At 36.5% G+C, this 17,903-nt stretch overlaps 1 protein-coding gene across 1 annotated transcript in view; it reads left to right on the top strand.

The window, feature by feature from the left end:
- The window catches only part of ADAM9 (ADAM metallopeptidase domain 9), a 110,307-nt gene that overhangs the window by 16,032 nt on the left and 76,372 nt on the right, over window positions 1-17,903 (top strand). Inside the window, 7 exon segments of the mRNA XM_006765559.2 lie at window positions 360-457; window positions 2,462-2,520; window positions 5,185-5,263; window positions 11,684-11,760; window positions 12,779-12,974; window positions 14,919-14,984; window positions 17,069-17,140. Coding sequence (XP_006765622.1) covers window positions 360-457; window positions 2,462-2,520; window positions 5,185-5,263; window positions 11,684-11,760; window positions 12,779-12,974; window positions 14,919-14,984; window positions 17,069-17,140 — 647 coding nt within the window.

Here is a 17,903-nt window from a genome sequence, read left to right as displayed (position 1 = left end):
TAGCCAGCTGACCCCCCTCCATGTACCCCAATTGGAGGGCCAGCCAGCCAATCTCCCGTAGCTCTTCTCCCCCCACCGGCCAACCTCCCATGGCCCCTCCCCCTAGCTGACCAACCTCCCATGGTCCCTCCTCCTGTCTGGCTGGCCCCTCGATAGGCCTAGATTGCTGGCCAGGCCGAGGGACCCCACCTGTGCATGAATTCGTGCATAAGACCTTTAGTATGTATATATTTTAATATGGAAATGTCAAATGAGTTTTCTAATTTGAACATTCAGCATTTGAATTCTATTATATTTTAGTACCATGTAGTTTTTCAGGTTCACTTGTTATATAATGTTTGTTACTCCCTATTCTGTAGGCTTTCAACAGACCTCACATCTCTCTTCTTATGAAATTATAACTCCTTGGAGATTAACTAGAGAACGAAGAGAAGCCCGTAGGCCCTACTCAAAACAGGTAGGTTGTCTCTTGAGAAATATGTATGTATTTATGTTGTTTTTTTAAGACAAAGGTGTTATTTTCAGGAGGATTGGTTCAGTGAGTAAATATTGGCCAAAGATTAGTGCAGATCCATACATATGGCACTGATGTTTATTGGATGTTATTCTAGTAAAAATGACATATTGATCCTCGGTAATTTCTTTTAAAGACAAAATGGTCAACTTGAAACATAACAGAATGAAATAGTTAAATAAAGTTTTAGACCAGAGTAGGAAGCTGATTACATAGATTTCTAACCCTTAACTACTGATGATGGTTGCAGTGATCTTGTTGAAATAACAATAAGTAACCTCTCCCTTAGTTTGTGAGACGTAAAATACTTCATACTATGTTTTCATGGGCACTGGAGAATAGTAGTGTGTTACATGCATATATTTCATATCGGGAATGTTTACTCAAAAGTAAGTTTAATCTCCATATTAGTACTGCACAGGTAGCTTGTGATAATAATAAATGTCATTTATGTGCCTCCCAAAATATTTGGAGACGTGGAAGCATTGTTTAGGCATTGGGGACATGGCAGAGAACAAAACAGACAAAAATCAAATCCCATATGGAGCTTCCATTTTAGGGAGGGACAATAAACAAATAATAGAAGTTAAGAATACAGATTACTGAAAATGGTAATAAGTACACTGGAGAAAATTCAAAGCAGAAAGAAAAATAAGGAGTGTAGAAATAGGGATAAGGGGTGGGGTGGGAGGGTTTATATTTTTTAGTAGTACAGTTTGGGGAAGCCTTCTGGAGAAGATGACCCATGAGTGAAGACCCGATGGGAGGGAATGACCAGCTATTTGGGGGAAGAAACAATTCTGATTCTTAGAATTCTTCTCAGTGGAGATGAGAGGGACGTTTTTATGTCAGATGACTGGCCAAGAGCAGAAAGGAAAGAAAGGCATACCCCAAAACTGTGGTGATGGAAGGAGCTTGATATTTTTGATTCTCAGCGGAGATCCAGGTAGATCACAGAGACTTCTCAGGTTTTCGCTCAGGATGTGGAAGTAGAATGCTAGGATCTGGAATTTAGTCTGGGCCTGGAAGTCAGACTTTGATGTACCCTAGGAGAGGGAATCATGCCATTTCTTGGCAAGATGTTAACTTAGAGTCCAGACAGTAGGGAACATAAGAGGACACTTCTGATAATATTATGTTTGTTGAGTCCTTCCCTGGTTTTCTCTTTTGTTAAAGAGTTGAGGCAAAGTTGAATCTCCTGGTTCTGGCAATCACACTAAACACTTCTGGCTAATGAACTGGTGAGTTGCCAGGGGAAGTTGTTTCAGGGTTGTTTGAGGTGTGAAGAGGATCCCATGAGCTTGAGGATGTGTAAGCGCAGGTTACCTTATCTCTGTTCATTGTCTCTGAGATGCCATCCATGGTAAGGCCTTCTGTCATTTAATGTACCACTAATTAAGAAAGAAACAGAGTGCTACCAGTCAGATTTCTGTGCCTTTGTATGATGCATCCTGACTTCACAGATGTTCATATGCGGGGGAAAATGTGTTTTAAAATAGAGGAAATGTGGTAAATCATGTGAAGATATATAATTGTAAGAGTTCAGTATTTCTTTTCAACTTTCAGATAACTAGAACTAGGGATAGTTGCTTAAATCTAAGAAATTTATGTCATTTAAACAAAAGGAAGAACTACTTTATACTGTAGATAATACATGGATGTATTTAACAAAAATAATTCCTGAAGTTATAGCTCAATTCTAAATGAATTTAAGAAGATTTTAGATAAACGTGCAGGTAATTTTCCACAGTAAGTTATTAAAGGAAGGCAGGGATGGTCAGATTATTTTTTATTATTTGAGCAGACGTAAGGTTTTTCTGTAAAACAATTTCAAGTCAGTTATTTTCATTGAGGATGAAGTTTCCAGTGTCTTATAAATACCTGTTGTTGAAAAGTAATTTATAAGATGGTGTTTTATTGTTCTTTTTTTCATCTTTGTGCCTTTAGGTATCTTATGTCATTCAAGCTGAAGGAAAAGAGCATATTATCCACTTGGAAAGGAACAAGTAAGAAATTCATTTGCTCAGTAATTTTTTTTTTAATAGTGTATAGGTTTCTTTTCTAGTTAGAGTCAGAGTCTCCCTGACAGAATTTTAGGTAGTGACAGATATTTTCAGACAGAGAAGCTTTCGGAAGCGTTCTACTGCACAAGCATCATGAAATTTGTGCTGTCACTGGGCAGGCAGTGGCTTCCATGAGGAAGTGTCATGTAAGACTCCCTCCACGTTCTGTGTGGAGTAGGGTTCGGTATCTGAAAGAGGAGCCGCACAACAAATGAGAGAGAAATGATTTGCAATATTGGGGGACCAGGCGGGCAAGTCCCGAAGGACTTCCACGGATGCTCAGGCTGCTCCAATCTTTTATTGATCTGGAGTAGCCCTTAGGGTAAGGAGGTTTCAATGACACACAGATCAGCAGACAATTTCCAGGAATATACAGAGTATCTGATTAGCTCATCAGTAGATGATTTCCAGGAATGGGCAGAGTATCTGATCAACAATAAACAAGGATCTACACAAGTATCTAAGGAATTAAGTGAACTAAGGTGGGGGTGATGCTTCAACTATTATTACCTAGATTAACTGGGTGGTGCACAGTCCTGACCTTTGCTAGGACTTAAAAGGTTACTAGCTTTTGGGGGTCTCTGTCTAAACTCAGCCAATGTTGCTAGGACTTAAAAGGTTACTAGCTTTTGGGGTCTCTGTCTAAACTCAGCCAGTAAAGACAATGAATGGACTCCGGCAAGGAAGAAGGGGAGAGCAAAGCCAATTATCTCAGTTTATTGTTTTCAAATTCACCTCAAGAGGGAGCAAAGGCTGTGTGTGTGTTGGGGAGAGTAAGAGAAGAGGGGATCGTGCAATGACTGAACAGGGTTGGATAATTGAAAAGACTCAGGACTCCACAGGCCACTCCCAAGCTCACACACTTCATAAATGTAAAGGAGAAATACATCAGGAAAAGTGAAGTGCAAGTAATCATCAAGGGGTTCAAAAATTTCCAGGCAGAGCCCCCCAGGTTCCTTCCTTAGTTGAACAAAACACTGACATATGTGTGAAGCATCAGATTTCCCGGGGAGCCCAGGCACAAGTTTACAGCGAGGACCTTTTATATTACTCTGGTCACATAGCTCAGGTCAGGCTTATGGCTAAACCATCTCTAAACAACATAGATAAGCAGGCCCTGGATGCCTCCAGGGGTGTTTAGAATGGTGCATTTTATACCACTAGCTAGCTCTTTGCATTCCTGGAGATAAGAAGGGCTTGATAACAGAGCTGCTCCAATTCTGCTGCAAATGACAGTGTTTTCTTGACCAAACTTTAGTCATGCTCCTGAACTTTCTCCTAGGCCAGTGGTCAGCAAGCTCATTAGTCAACAGAGCCAAATATCAACAATACAACGATTGAAATTTCTTTTGAGAGCCAAATTTTTTAAACTTAAACTAGATAGGTAGGTACATTGTTATTCACTTAATTAGGGTACTCCTAAGCTGGCCTTTGCTAAAAACGTCTTCCATCTGATTGAGGTACGTTCGCTGAGATTGACCCCTTCCAACTTTCCCATCTACACTTGTCTTGTATACTTGTTTCGTCTATCTCCTTTCCGAAAACCGACTTCTGCGCATGGGCCATGAAGTTTCAATCCCACTGTACGTGCACGCCCGCACGTGGTATTTTGTGGAAGAGCCACACTCAAGGGGCCAAAGAGCCGCACATGGCTCGCGAGCCGCGGTTTGCCGACCACTGTCCTAGGCCCATTGGCGCACTTTCTTGTGAAATCCAGTTTTAGCAAGAAACCTGCTAAATCAGTTTAGCAAGACCCCCATCCCCTTTGTTATCTGATCACTCTGAATGTCTGAACAGGTTCCTCATCCTCCACCACCTTCACATGATACCTGATCAACCTGCTCAGTCTTCAGTAAGAATCTGTTAGGCTAGGTTAGCCAGAGCCTTCCTCACCCTTTGATGTTTTCTCTGAGTAATTTTCTTTTTACTGACCCCACCCAGCTCCTTAGCCATAAATTTCTGCTTGCCCACTGAAATGTCCTGTCAGTGCTCCCTATACTCATCACGGTGACCCCAAATACAAGTCTGCCTTATCACCTTTAACAAGCATCTCTGATTATTTTTCTTTGACAAAGAGAAACCTCTCTTTCCACATGTGGTTTACACTACTGAGCTCCCTTAACATGCAGGGAAGCTTCAGGAATCAGAAATACTTGTTTCCTCCAACAACGGACACATTTTGCTTCTTTACTAAGGAGGTGAAGGCAATGAGTGTTTTACCGCGGTTTGTTAGGAAAGAGTAGAAACACTTATTTTCCTTCTAGAAATATGATGTACTGTATAACCTAATTTACACTTTTCCTGTGAGGTGTATCAGAAAAAATTAAGGACATTTGTGTTATTATTATTACTTTGTAACCAGCGTTTTATGACCATTAGAACAAACATGCAGCTTAATATTCTCTATGAGGAAGTGTGCACATGGTTTCAGATGCAGGTCCATTTGTAAGCTCTTAGCTTTATGGTAGCTCCTTCTTTAAATAAAATAATAATCAGGTGGAAGTTTTTATTCCTGATCATCTCTTCTAGAAATAATGTCGGATGAGTTGTGTTCTTAGTTGCAAATACATAAAATGATTTTAAATGGTGTTTTTATTCCTCTTCCAGAGACCTTTTGCCCAAAGATTTTGTAGTTTATACCTATAACAAGGAAGGGGCTCTGATCTCTGACCATCCTGATATACAGGTAATATATTTTATTCTTGATCCTATAGCAGAATTTCAAACAATAATAATTTTAAAAGGACTTCTGTTTAGGTACTCAGGACTGTTACGTCTCATAACTTCAAGGGTCACCATTGACACGATAATACATGTTGTCCTGGAAGTGGTGGGGTAGTGGACTCATTTATTTAGAGTAAATTGGACCTTACTGCTCTCCAGGTACTCATAGTCAAGTGCTTTTTGTTTGTTTCTTAAAGATCAGAAGAATAACATTCTATTGATGATAATTCTTACTGATTATGAAAGGGGAAAGTTTGATACAGTTTGAAAGTAGATTTTTTTTTTTGCTGAAATTTACCATCTCCAAGCACATCTTACTCTTTTATTAAACCATTTGATTTTCCATTACTGTTAAGAACAAACACTGGTTTGCTGTTGTTAGATGTTCTAGTTATTCATTGAAACAATTCTTTCCTAAAGAGGTGTGATCCTTTTGCATCAGAGAACAGAGTATTTCTAAGGACAGAACCGGCCAGGGATACTTGAAAAAATTGGCAGATGTCAATTTGGCTTTATGTGTTACTTAAGTAGAGCATAAACATTTCTAGTTTTATTTGAGGAGAGTGTTTTACAATGCTTTTTGGCAGGTAAGTATTGTATATTTTTTTCTTTTGCAATAGTTTTCACAAGAAGTCTTTGTTCCCATTAAACATGTATTATTTTCCCCCTGAGCTTTGTAACATCTTGCTAGCTTGAATTGTTTTTGTTAGTTATGCATTTTTGCAGCACCCTTTAGAGTAATTAGTCTTTAATTAATTAAATTATTTTGAATTAATTAGTGCTTTTAAAAAATTAAGGAAATGCTGACAGCCCTATCCTTTCTGATTCTTTTATCTTAGTGTTTCATTTATCATTGTTTAGTCGCAAATTAGTAGAGGAGCTTAAGTTTACATGATAGCATAAACCAGATTAGAAATCATTCATCCATCCATTAATGTATCCAATCATCCATCCAAAGATTGCTAAGGCATGAGGCCAAAGACTGCATAATTGACAAAGACCGCCATTTGACAAAAGTAGTGATCTCAAAAGGCTTTTTTTTTTTTCTTGGAGAGATTTCTTTGGATTCAAATCTTGGCTCTATCATTTATTTGCTGATCAAGTTACTTTGACATTTTTGTGCCACAGCATCCTCACCTTAAAATGGGAATAATAATTACTTCATAGAGTTATTAGGAGGCTTAACTGAGTTAATATTTGTGAGATTCTTAGAACAAGTCATTTTTGACAATTTTTAACTCAATATCATTATTCTTTGTTGCTATTGAAAGTATATATGCTTAAAACTGCTAAAAATAGATTTCAGTTAGAAATTTATGTAACATTGTTATCTTAAAGTGCTTTTCTGGGTGTTTGAAAAATACAAACTAAAACAGATGGAGTTTTTCATTTATTTCTGGTTATTGAATACTAGAGACCCAGTGCATGAATTCATGCACTGGTGAGGTCCTTCAGCCTGGCCTGCGCCCGCTCGCAATCCAGGACCCCTCAGAGGATGTCGACTGCCAGTTTCACCCGATCCCCGCAGGCGAAACTGTCAGTCTGACATCCCCCAAGGGATATAGTAGTGAACACGAAGTGGCAGGCGGCCAGGGAGGAGGCCAAGCCCTGTTGCCGCCACTTCACAATGCTGCCACAGAGGCGGGAGAGGCTCCGCCAACACAGCTACTCTCGCCAGCCATGAGCCCAGCTTCTGGTTGAGCAGTGCTTCCACTGTGGGAGCTCACTGACCACCAGGGGGAAGCTCCTGCATTGAGCATCTGCCCCCTGGTGGTCAGTGCTCATCATAGCGACTGGTTGTAACAGTCACTTAAGCTTTTGTATATATAGATTATTTAGATAGATGAAAGTGTGTCTGTAGATTTCAGACACCAATTAATACTTTAGTACTTTTTTTTTTTGCATATGGCTAGATTGGCAAATATCATAATGACATATATTTTTGTCCATAAAATGCAATTAATTTACACTGAGAAAACTTAAATGCTTTCCCTTATGATTCTGTTATTTAATATTAAAGTAATTTGTAAAGCTAATTATGTGGCTTTCATCATCATGTCTTCCACAAGACAATTTTTTACAAAGAAACAAAGTTTTATAACCACTTTATATGGATTGCTGTGTGAAATAAACTCCAAATTACTATATCTTAGAACTTTAGAGTCCCTTGCAAATGCATTAGGAAAGCCTTTTAATTTATCCCCCCAACTAATTGATACTTTTTGTGTCCTCTAAAGATATATTGGCTGCCCAAGGCTTACTAAATTCTTGTGGCTAGTAGGCTATTCTCTAATAGTTCAGTGTACTTCTGTTCCCAGTAGTTGAGTTTTTTAGTTGAGTTTTTGAGTTTTTTAGTAGTAGAGTTTGTGTGTTTCCAGATCTGTTTATGCTAATCGTACCTTTACTGTCACTATGCTATTTAATGAAATGTTTTCTACACATACAAAATATGGTTTATTGTTTTTGTTAAAAAGTAAATTGGGCGCTTTGGAAAGACTTAATAAAAGCAAGTTGCCGAAACCGGTTTGGCTCAGTGGATAGAGCGTCGGCCTGTGGACTGGGGGGTCCCGGGTTCGATTCCGGTCAAGGGCATGTACCTGGGTTGCGGGCACATCCCCAGTGGGAGGTGTGCAGGAGGCAGCTGGTCGATGTTTCTCTCTCATCGATGTTTCCGGCTCTCTATGTCTCTCCCTTCCTCTCTATAAAAAATCAATAAAATATATTAAAAAAAAATAAAAAAAAATAAAAGCAAGTTATTAAAAAAATACTATTAGGTTGGTAGATTTAATGACCAAATGCTGGATATCGAATAAGAGAGCTTTTATTATTGTAGTTGAAAGTAGAAACATTTAATTTCCAAGTGCTATCAGTTACTGTATTACTATCTTATAAGTGTTACCTCAGCTGTAATAAAAAACTATTTTCTTCCTCTAGTGAGAAGAAGGCAATATCACAGCTATAACTACAGAACACTAGGAAGAAAAACATTAGTGGTTGTAAATTGCCCCACACAAGAACAAGTTGTACAATGCTGTTTAGTGTGTAACTGTTTAAAATTGTTTCTCAGTTTCAGACTTACAGGAAAATTTGCCTGAGTAATATAAAACATTCATGCGTACCTTCACCAGGATTCTTGAAATGTTAACTTTTTACTACATTTGTTTGATCATTTCTTTCTTCTTTATTTTATCCTAAACCTTTTAAAAATGTTTTTATTGATTTCAGAGAGAGGAAGGAAGAGGGAGAGATAGAAACATCAATGAGGAGAATCATTAATTGGCTGCCTCTTGCATTCCCCTATTGCGGATCCAGCCTACAACCTGGGCATGTGCCCTGACAGGAAATCAAACCATAACTTCTCGGTAATGAGTCATCACTCAAACACTGAGCCACACCAGCCAGGCTTTCCTGAACCTTTTAAAATAGGTTGCAGACATGGTATACCTTTATCCTTAAATTTCCCCAATGTAAATTTCCTAAAAGCAAGGAATTTTTTTGGTCACCATAGTGCAATTCTCAAAATTAGGAAGTTAACATTGAAGCAATCTAATTTTATTTTATTTTTTTTTGGGGGGGGGCTACTATCCCAATAATGTCCTTGATAGTTGTCTGATGATGGAATGAAGGTATATGGCCACCAAAACAAGAAGGTATCTTGAGACCGAAAAATGAGGCAGGCAACTCCATAATATAACAAATTATTCTAGGGTAGGTTACTTACAGGGATAGAATAGAAGGGGAGATAACCCCACAGTCTGTGCAGCTAGTCTCCCTTACCAGACAGTTGTTGCAGTAAATGTTTTAAATGGTATAGCTAAAGAACTAATGATTGATGAGACAAAGAGACAACAAATGCAGTATGTGCCAGAAACCATACTTCCTGATGGGCTTATGATGGATGCTTGCTTACAATTGATGCTAGCACCTAGTTTGATATTTATCTTTGTTGCCATGCCATTCTGGCCCAAGAATTTCTATGGTTATATAGTAAATTTTTAAAGAACACAAATAATTATTAACTATAAGGCTTTGGTATACTGGCTGAAACTAGTGAGGTTAGTCAGAGTTCACAGCATGAAAAACAAACAAGAAATCAAGGTCACAAAGATGGAGTCAGTCTTGTTCATATCAATAGCTACACAATAATGAAAGACAACACAAGTTCATGTGTTGCATTCAGTAGTCATGTTTCTTTAGTTTCCTTTAATCTGAAAATACTTATCTCTCCTTGTCCAACATGTATAGTCTGACTTTTTGTAGAATGTCCTGTCATTTGAGTTTGTTTGATGTTAACTCATGATCAGATTCAGATTATGTACTTCTGTCAGGAATCCCACCGAGTAGATACTGAGTGGTTCTCAGTGTATCTAATCAGTGAGCAGATGCTGCTATTAGCCCCATTATTGACAATGTTAACATTTATCATTTGGTTAAGGAGTTGTCTGCCATGTTTCTCCTCTGTAAAGTTACTGTTTGTACCTCTTTAATTAATATTAGGGTTGATACTTTGAGACGATACAGATATCCTGTACCGTCTCAAAATTTTACCCACTAGTTTTAGTGTTTAGTATTTGCCTGAATCAGTTATTATTATAACAGTTATTAAAATTGTGATTTTTCTAATTTCATCAGTGCTTCTATATTCATCATTGCTTTCTACTGTAAGGAAGAGTTTTCCCTTATATCAGCACAGACTCATGAGTTCTTTATCATTAGTGAGATTGAAAATATTTTCATATATGTAAGGGCATTTTTATATCCTCCTTTACCAATGATCTGTTCATGTCTTTGGCCAGTTTTTAATTTTTATTTTTAAATTTAAATTCTTTATTGTTTAAAGTATTATATAAGTCTCCTTCTTCCCCTATTGATCTCTCCCCAGCCGCCCCCTTTCATTGGGTTTTAATCTTTCCCCTTCAATTGTTTAAGAGTACTTTAAAATAAGTTAAGGATATTAACTCTTTATCTCTGATATATTTTCTCCCAGTCTGTGAATTATCTTTTGACTTTGTTTTTTGATGTTTCTTTCCATGTAGAATATTAAAAAATTTTTTATATCATAAAAATTATCAGTCTTTTATTGCATATAGGTTTCGAGTGATAGTTAGAAACCTTTTTTCTACACGCAGATTAAAGAGGAATTCATTTATGTTTTCGTTTAGTTCTTGTATGGTTTCATTTTTTATGTTTGGATTCTTATTCTGTTTGGAGTTTACTCTTATATATGGTATGAGGCATGGATCTAATTTTATCCCTTTTCAAGGTCTAACCAGTGGATTGAGCACCATTTGTTAAAAGTACATCTTTGCCACAGTGATTTGAGGTGCCACTTTTATCATAAAAGTTATATATATATATTTTGGACTATTTTGAGACTTTATATTCTGTTCTACTGGTTGGTCTCTCAATTAATGCATCAACAGTAGCATGCTGTTTTAATTATTAAGGCCTTGTGATATGTCTCAATGTCTGCTAGGGCTAAGTCTCCCTTATCCACACCTTTGTCTTTTTTTCTTTTTAATGCTTTGTGATTGTTTTATGCTGTGTACTAAAAGTCTAATATTAATAAGTAATATTATGCTTATATTCACTGGTCAATTTCTTGCTCAAAATTAAGGATAAAGGGTCGTTAGTTTTTAAAGATGGCTGAATGTATAACTAATAATATATCAATATATCTACAGGAAGAAAAGAAAATAATTTGATCAAAATCTCTTCTTTTTGCTACATACTGAGCTTTTATTTCCTCCGTTGACATCATTAGCCTGTCACAAGGTCCTCTTCTGTATTAGATGTCAATTGGCTGCTATAGTTTCTTGGATTGACTGTGATTTAAAATGATAAGATGTTAAAAATGACATACTATCTTTTTCTGCTTCTAGGCTTAAAGGTTATTGGGATAGAGCTATTTATATTTATTTTCTTTAGAATTCTGCCTAAACATATGTATACATGTAGGGTGGTAGTAGATAATCTGAAATAGTCTAAAGCAGCCGTGGGCAAACTACGGCCCGCGCGCGGGCCGGATCCGGCCCATTCGGCTGTTCTATCCGGCCCGCGGAGCCGAAAGAGTGGAGGGTTCTCTTGCTCTCCCCTCCGCTCCTTCACCAGCAGCAGTGTTAACATGTATTAGTTCACACAAACACTCCATCCATGCTTTTGTTCCGACCTCCGGTCCAGTTTAAGAACCCATTGTGGCTCTTGAGTCAAAAAGTTTGCCCACCCCTGGTCGAAAGAATGCCATGTGATATTATGAGATGTCAATAATATAAATAAAATTTTTAGTTTACTGACCTTAAATAATTTTTTTAGCTCTATAATTTCTACAATGATTTCCCACAAAGTAACAGTATTTGAAGATAATACAGTATTTATCATTTAGGACCATTGTCATTATCGGGGCTATGTGGAAGGAGTTTATGATTCATCCATTGCTCTTAGTGACTGTTTTGGACTCAGGTAAGGAATTTTATTTATTAATTCTTTCTCCTCTATTTCTTACCCCTGTACACCTATCTCTGTTTTCAAATTTTGGGGGACTTAACAGAATTAGGCTTTACTTTAATGTTGTCAAAGGTCTTTAGAGCTATGTTTCAGATATCATTCTTGGTATGTTTATTTAGGAAAATATTACAATTGGTGGATTTTTATATTTAAAAAAAATCTCATTTTTGAGACTGCTAAATAATTTTTGCCACTGAAAATAAAATATACTTAAATCTCTGTAGCACTTTGTTTACGCAATTTTCACTTACATTTTGTTGCTTAAGTCTGATACTGACTGTGAAAAGGGGCTCCTTATCTCCACGTTTAGGTGAGCAAATTGAGGTTTGGAGAAATTGTATCACATGTCAAGTGAAATGATAATAACATTAAAATTACATTTTCTGAGGGCCTGGCAGTATGATATCACTGGTTGGTTGGTTGCATGATTGAACTAATAAATATTACTTTTACTTTTCAAACCAACAATATGAGATGGCTATGATTATTGCCATTTAAGTAATAACCCTTATAGAAGTTACTGAGTGCCAGGCAATGTTCTCAGTATTTTGCATTTATTAAATAATTTAGTTTTCAGGACAACCCTATGTAGAATGTAAAGAAAGGAGGAGGTTAAATAACTTGGGAGAGTCCCACAGCTAGTAGGAAACATTTGGGATTCAAACTCTGGTTCTCTGGCTCCAGACCCCACACATTTAGCAACTGTCCTTTACTGCCTTCCATTATAGAGTAATCATGCTGAGATGTTAAGTAACTTTTGGGAAGTGATGCTATTAAGTCACAGCCTTTAGCTTTAAATGTAGGTCAGCCTGACTCTAACGACTTACAGTTCTCTGTATACCATGCTACTCTTTCTGACACATGTTAAGAACTAGGACTTGAATTCAGGTTTTCTAATTTTTTTCCTGTGTATTTTTTTCTTCATTCTTGAAAAATTGTGTGTGTGTGTGTATGTGTGTAACACAACACTTAGAGGATTGCTGCATATAGAGAACGTGAGTTATGGGATTGAACCCCTGCAAAACAGCTCTCATTTTGAGCACATCTTTTATCGAATGGATGATATCCGCAAAGAGCCTCTGAAATGTGGGGTTTCGAACAAGGACACAGAAGCAGAAACAACCCAGGACGAAGAGGAAGAGCCTCCCAGCATCACTCAGCTGCTTCGAGTAAGGAAATCATATATTTCTTCAGGGCTCAGACTAAAGTTTTTGTTTTTTGTTTTGTTTTGCAGCTTACTACAAAAAGTTATTTTTATTGTATAAAAAAATGAAGCATAATTGTTTTGAAAATTTTTTTAAGTTTTTAAACATTTTCAATTATAGTTGACATATTATATTAGTTTCAGGTGTACAACATAGTGATTAGACATTTTTATACCTTACAAAGTGATCACCCTGATAAACCTAATCCCCATCTAGCACCATACTTAGTTACTATAATATTATTCACATGTTCTCTATGCTGTATTTTTTAGAACTGGCAACTTGTACTAATTTTTTAAAAAAAATACATTTTTATTGATTTTAGAGAGGAAGGAGAGGAAAAGAGATGGAAACATCAATGATGAGAGAGAATCATTGATTGGGTGCCTCCTGCACACCTCTACTGAGGATTGAACCCGAAACCCTGGCAATATGCCCTGATGGGGAACCAGACTGTGACCTCCTGGTTCATAGGTCAATACTCAACGACTGAGCCACACCGGCTGGGCACTTTGTATTTCTTAATCCCATTGACCTTTTTCACCCAATCTCCACCAGTTCCCCTACCCCTCCCGCCCCCCCAATCTGGCAATCATCATTTGTTCTTTGTGTCTATGAGTTTGTTTCCATATTGTTTGTTCATATATTTTGTGTTTTAGATTCCACATCTAAGTGAAATCATATAGTGTTTGTCTTTGACTTATTTTAATTAGCATAATGCCTTCTAGGTCCATCCATGTTGTAGCAATGGCAAGATTTCATTATTTTTATGGCTGAGAAATATTCCATTGTATGTACATACCATATCTTTATCCATTTGGCTATTGATGGACACAGACTAAAGTTTTAAAACATCATATTTATGCATTAAAAAAATACTGTTGCTGGATTTTGCCAACTATGTGCCAGACATTATGACAATTACTAGGGGATAACAATATGAGCAATATGCAGTTTCTGCCTCCAGATTGAATACAGTAGAGCTCTTGTATGCTTTAGGAACTTGGACTTAAATCTTAAACAGTAATTATATTTCTTTTTATCAGTGCTGCATAGTAATCTATTACACTGTCTTTCAGAGAGCAGTGGGATTTTTTGTTTGGATACCTTTGTTACAAACTAGAATGGTGATTCTTGAGCTCTAGGTTGGAGAAACAGAGAGGTTGGGCTTTAGAACCTTAATTATATTAGATGACTTCAGGGGCACTTGTCTCCCTGTTTTGAGTCTTCATTATGATACCCTGGCTTCCTCTTGACAAGGGTCTCTTAGATTGAAATGTTTTTAGGAGTAGTCAACCTTTATCTATGAAATGATGTGCTGTGTTGGAAGAGGCATGTGCTTCTTCTAGTATATTTTCATTAACTCATACTAATTTATGGCATTATTTTTATCACCTCTTCAACCATTTACTCTTGACTACTGTGCTGTTCTTTTTAATTTTAACCATTGGAAAATAAAATTTCAGCTTATTCTATCGTTTACATGCATTTTTTTTAAAAAGTGGCAACTTTTAAAAGGCTACTCACTTCTGCGCTCGGTTATTAGTGGATATTCTTTTATTCTCAACATAATAATGGGATTTCTCATTAAAGTGTGTGTGTGTGTGTGTAGTTTTTGTGTTAGAAAATCAATAATTCTTCCTTGTAAACTTGGATAACTTACATTATTTTTAAATAGAATTTTTTTTAGATCCAGTAAAGGTAGCAGATGTCATTAAAAAAGCAACAACACATGTTATTTGCTCTCTCTTTTTTTTTTTTTAGGATGTGTTATGTAAAATAAATCTATGATGTTTTGAGCAGACATGAAATAATTGACTAGAGATTAGGGCAGGATCAATACCTATGAAATCATCAAGCTTTATTACTTATTTTTTTAACCTTTATGATGTTTTGTGTTTTTGACAGAGAAGAAGAGCTGTGCTGCCACAAACCCGCTATGTGGAGCTGTTCATTGTTGTAGACAAGGAAAGGGTAGGATTGGTGACAGTTTTTCTTCTTTTTCAGGAAAAGCAGATGAGAAGTGAGCATCACATGAAAGAAATATACAATTTAATATATTTGTATTGATTTTTCTGAAATGTAATAAAAAATGGCTTTCCCCCTTTAAGATACTAAATATTCATAATACTACCAGAAGCTAAATATAGCAAATAGGACTACCTCTGAATTCATTCTCTACTAGTGATTTTTTTTTCCTGTTCTCTTGGGTGATTTACTCATACTGAATTTCTTAATGAAACTGTACTGCCTGTCAGAGTCTTGAGACCTTTTCAGATGACTTGTAGCGGTCGCCAACCTTTCAGACCTCATGGACCACTATGGACCACTGGTTGGCGACCACTGCAAAGGACTGTAAGCAGTTAATCAGTTATTGCTTTGTTGCCTAATAAATTTATCTAGAATTTCAGCTATCCTATACCTCACTTTAAGAGATAGAAACTTCCAGATCCTGGCATGTGTTAGAAAGGAATAGAGAAGCGTGGTTCATCTAAGCTTTTATTATTAACTTTACTGTTCAGGATAATACCAGGGATTTTCCATATTCATACAAAGAAAGAATTGTGCTTAACTAAGAAAACTACTGGATCTATTCCAGCATTTATAGGATTTTCAGATTTAGATATAGCTGCCATATTATTTAACAGGTTATTTGAAATATTTTGTCTGACTTTTGCTGCTAGCTTTGTTATTTGTATGGAAAAGTTGTTTGTAGAAACTTTATATGATTGGCAATTTCTTTCTTATAAACTGCAGAGATAGTTTGAAGAATTGCATGGCTTGAAAAATCCATTATTGTGTGTAGTTTGGGAGAGAAATTATATTTATTAAGAGACAGACACATATTCAGATTTGCTCATTATAAGTTCATTCATTACCCTTAAGTGGTAGAAGGGAAAAGGACACACATATTCAGATTTGCTCATTATAAGTTCATTACCCTTAAGTGGTAGAAGGGAAAAGGATAGGGACTATGAACAAGCATGAATGTTGTCCCAACTAATGGGTAAAATGTTTTTCTGGATAAGTGACCAAAGTAAAGATTTGAGATGTTTTTCTTTATTACTTTCTTTAAATAGATTTGTTATATACTAGTAGATAATGGTTCAAAATAAAAATGATTCAATTTTAACTAAACTTTGTCAAATGTATTCAAATTTATTTTCCTTATTTTAGGAGAATCATGATAAAGTATCTAACTGATAAGATCTGATATATTCTGATATTAATGCCTTTATCATATAGCAAAAACATGCATTCTTAAATTTTCCCCCCATTATTTATTAAGTTGGTTATATGAAAATAATGATAAAATAGTTATTTAGATTTATTTTTTTAAAATATGTTTTTTTGATTTCAGAGAGGGAAAGGGAGAGGGAGAGATAGAAACATCAGTGATGAGAGAGAATCATTGATTGGCTCTCTCCTGCATGCCCCTCACTGGGGACCGAGCCTGCAACCCAGGTATATACCCAGACTGGGAATCAAACCATGATCTCCTGGTTCATGGGTCAATGCTCAACCATTGAGCCACACTGGGCGATATTTACTCTATTGTATTTTATTTACAAATAATGTTTCAACTAGTGAACATTGGTTAGCCTCTCATTAATTTAGCCCAGAGTTTAGAGATGGTTTATTGGTAATGTCTTTAGCTTAAGGAGTCAGGAAATTCTTTAGAATGTTTTCATTCTTTTATCTATTTATTTTGATTGTTTTCATATTCTACTTTTGTGAAGTGCTTGAAAATATTTTTTCATTAAATTGACTAAAATATTGAGAAGAAAATTCATTTTAAAGTTTTACTAATTTAACGAAAATGAAGACTTCAATATTTTTCATTACTCATTTTACACTGATACCTGTTTCCTCTTATTCCTATTTATCACTGAAATGTATCTTTTAGATTTATTAAATTGAAATGCTGGTGAATGTTTAGCTACTTTAGTTTTTGGTTCAGAGGAAATATTTGGATTTTTATCTCCATTGTAAACAATTATAGAAATTTTTTTCTGAAATTACTTTGGTGCTAATGATTTTCCTCTCTTGCTTTTCAGTATGACATGATGGGGAGAAATCAGACTGCAGTGAGAGAAGAGATGATTCGTTTAGCAAACTACTTGGATAGTGTAAGTTGTATTTTCGATCAATTGGAATTATGTTATCATATCCTTTCACAGTCCCAGAACAGAATTGAATAATTGTCTCATTTTGAGCTCTGATTATCCTAGAGCCCAAATGACTCAATCTTTCAGGGTTCTGGTTTTACTTTGTTTTGTAATTATTTTTACATTTAAAGAAAAAATATAATTGTGGGAAGACTTTGAGACAAGTATGTTTCTTATTAGCATCTACTTTATCTTTAGAGTACATAGGCTAAGGTACTTTGGAATTATGAAAAGATTTTTGAATTTTTACTGAGAGAACCTTATTTTGAATAAGTCTGCCTTCTACTCTAAAAGCATATGACAATATCAGTGAAAGTGTGTGTGTGTGTATGTGTGTATGTGTGTGTGTGTGTATGTGTGTGTGTGTGTGAGAGAGAGAGAGAGAGAGAGAGAGAGAGAAAATGAGAATGAGAATGAGGGTGGAAGAGGGGAGGAAGGGAAGGGGAGAGAGAGAAATGTGTTTTGAGATTTTTGGAGTTACTGAATGGGAGATACTGAAATATTAAATACACTAGAGGCCCAGTGCACAAATATTTGTGAACTGGGGGAGTGGGGAGAGGTTCCTCAGCCTGGACTGTGCCCTCTCGCAGTCTGGGACCCCTCAGGGGATGACCACCTGCTGGCTTAGGCCTGCTCCCCGGGGGATTGGGCCTAAGATGGCAATCAGACATCCCTCTGGCAGCCCAGCAGCCCTCGGGGGATGTCCACTTGCCAGTGGGGAGCA

The sequence above is a fragment of the Myotis davidii genome, unplaced genomic scaffold (genome assembly GCF_000327345.1).
Source record: "Myotis davidii unplaced genomic scaffold, ASM32734v1 scaffold93, whole genome shotgun sequence".
In the NCBI taxonomy this organism is placed as follows: Eukaryota; Metazoa; Chordata; class Mammalia; order Chiroptera; family Vespertilionidae; genus Myotis; species Myotis davidii.
Note: the sequence above shows the minus strand (reverse complement) of the source record. Positions and strands in the feature narration are given on the sequence as shown.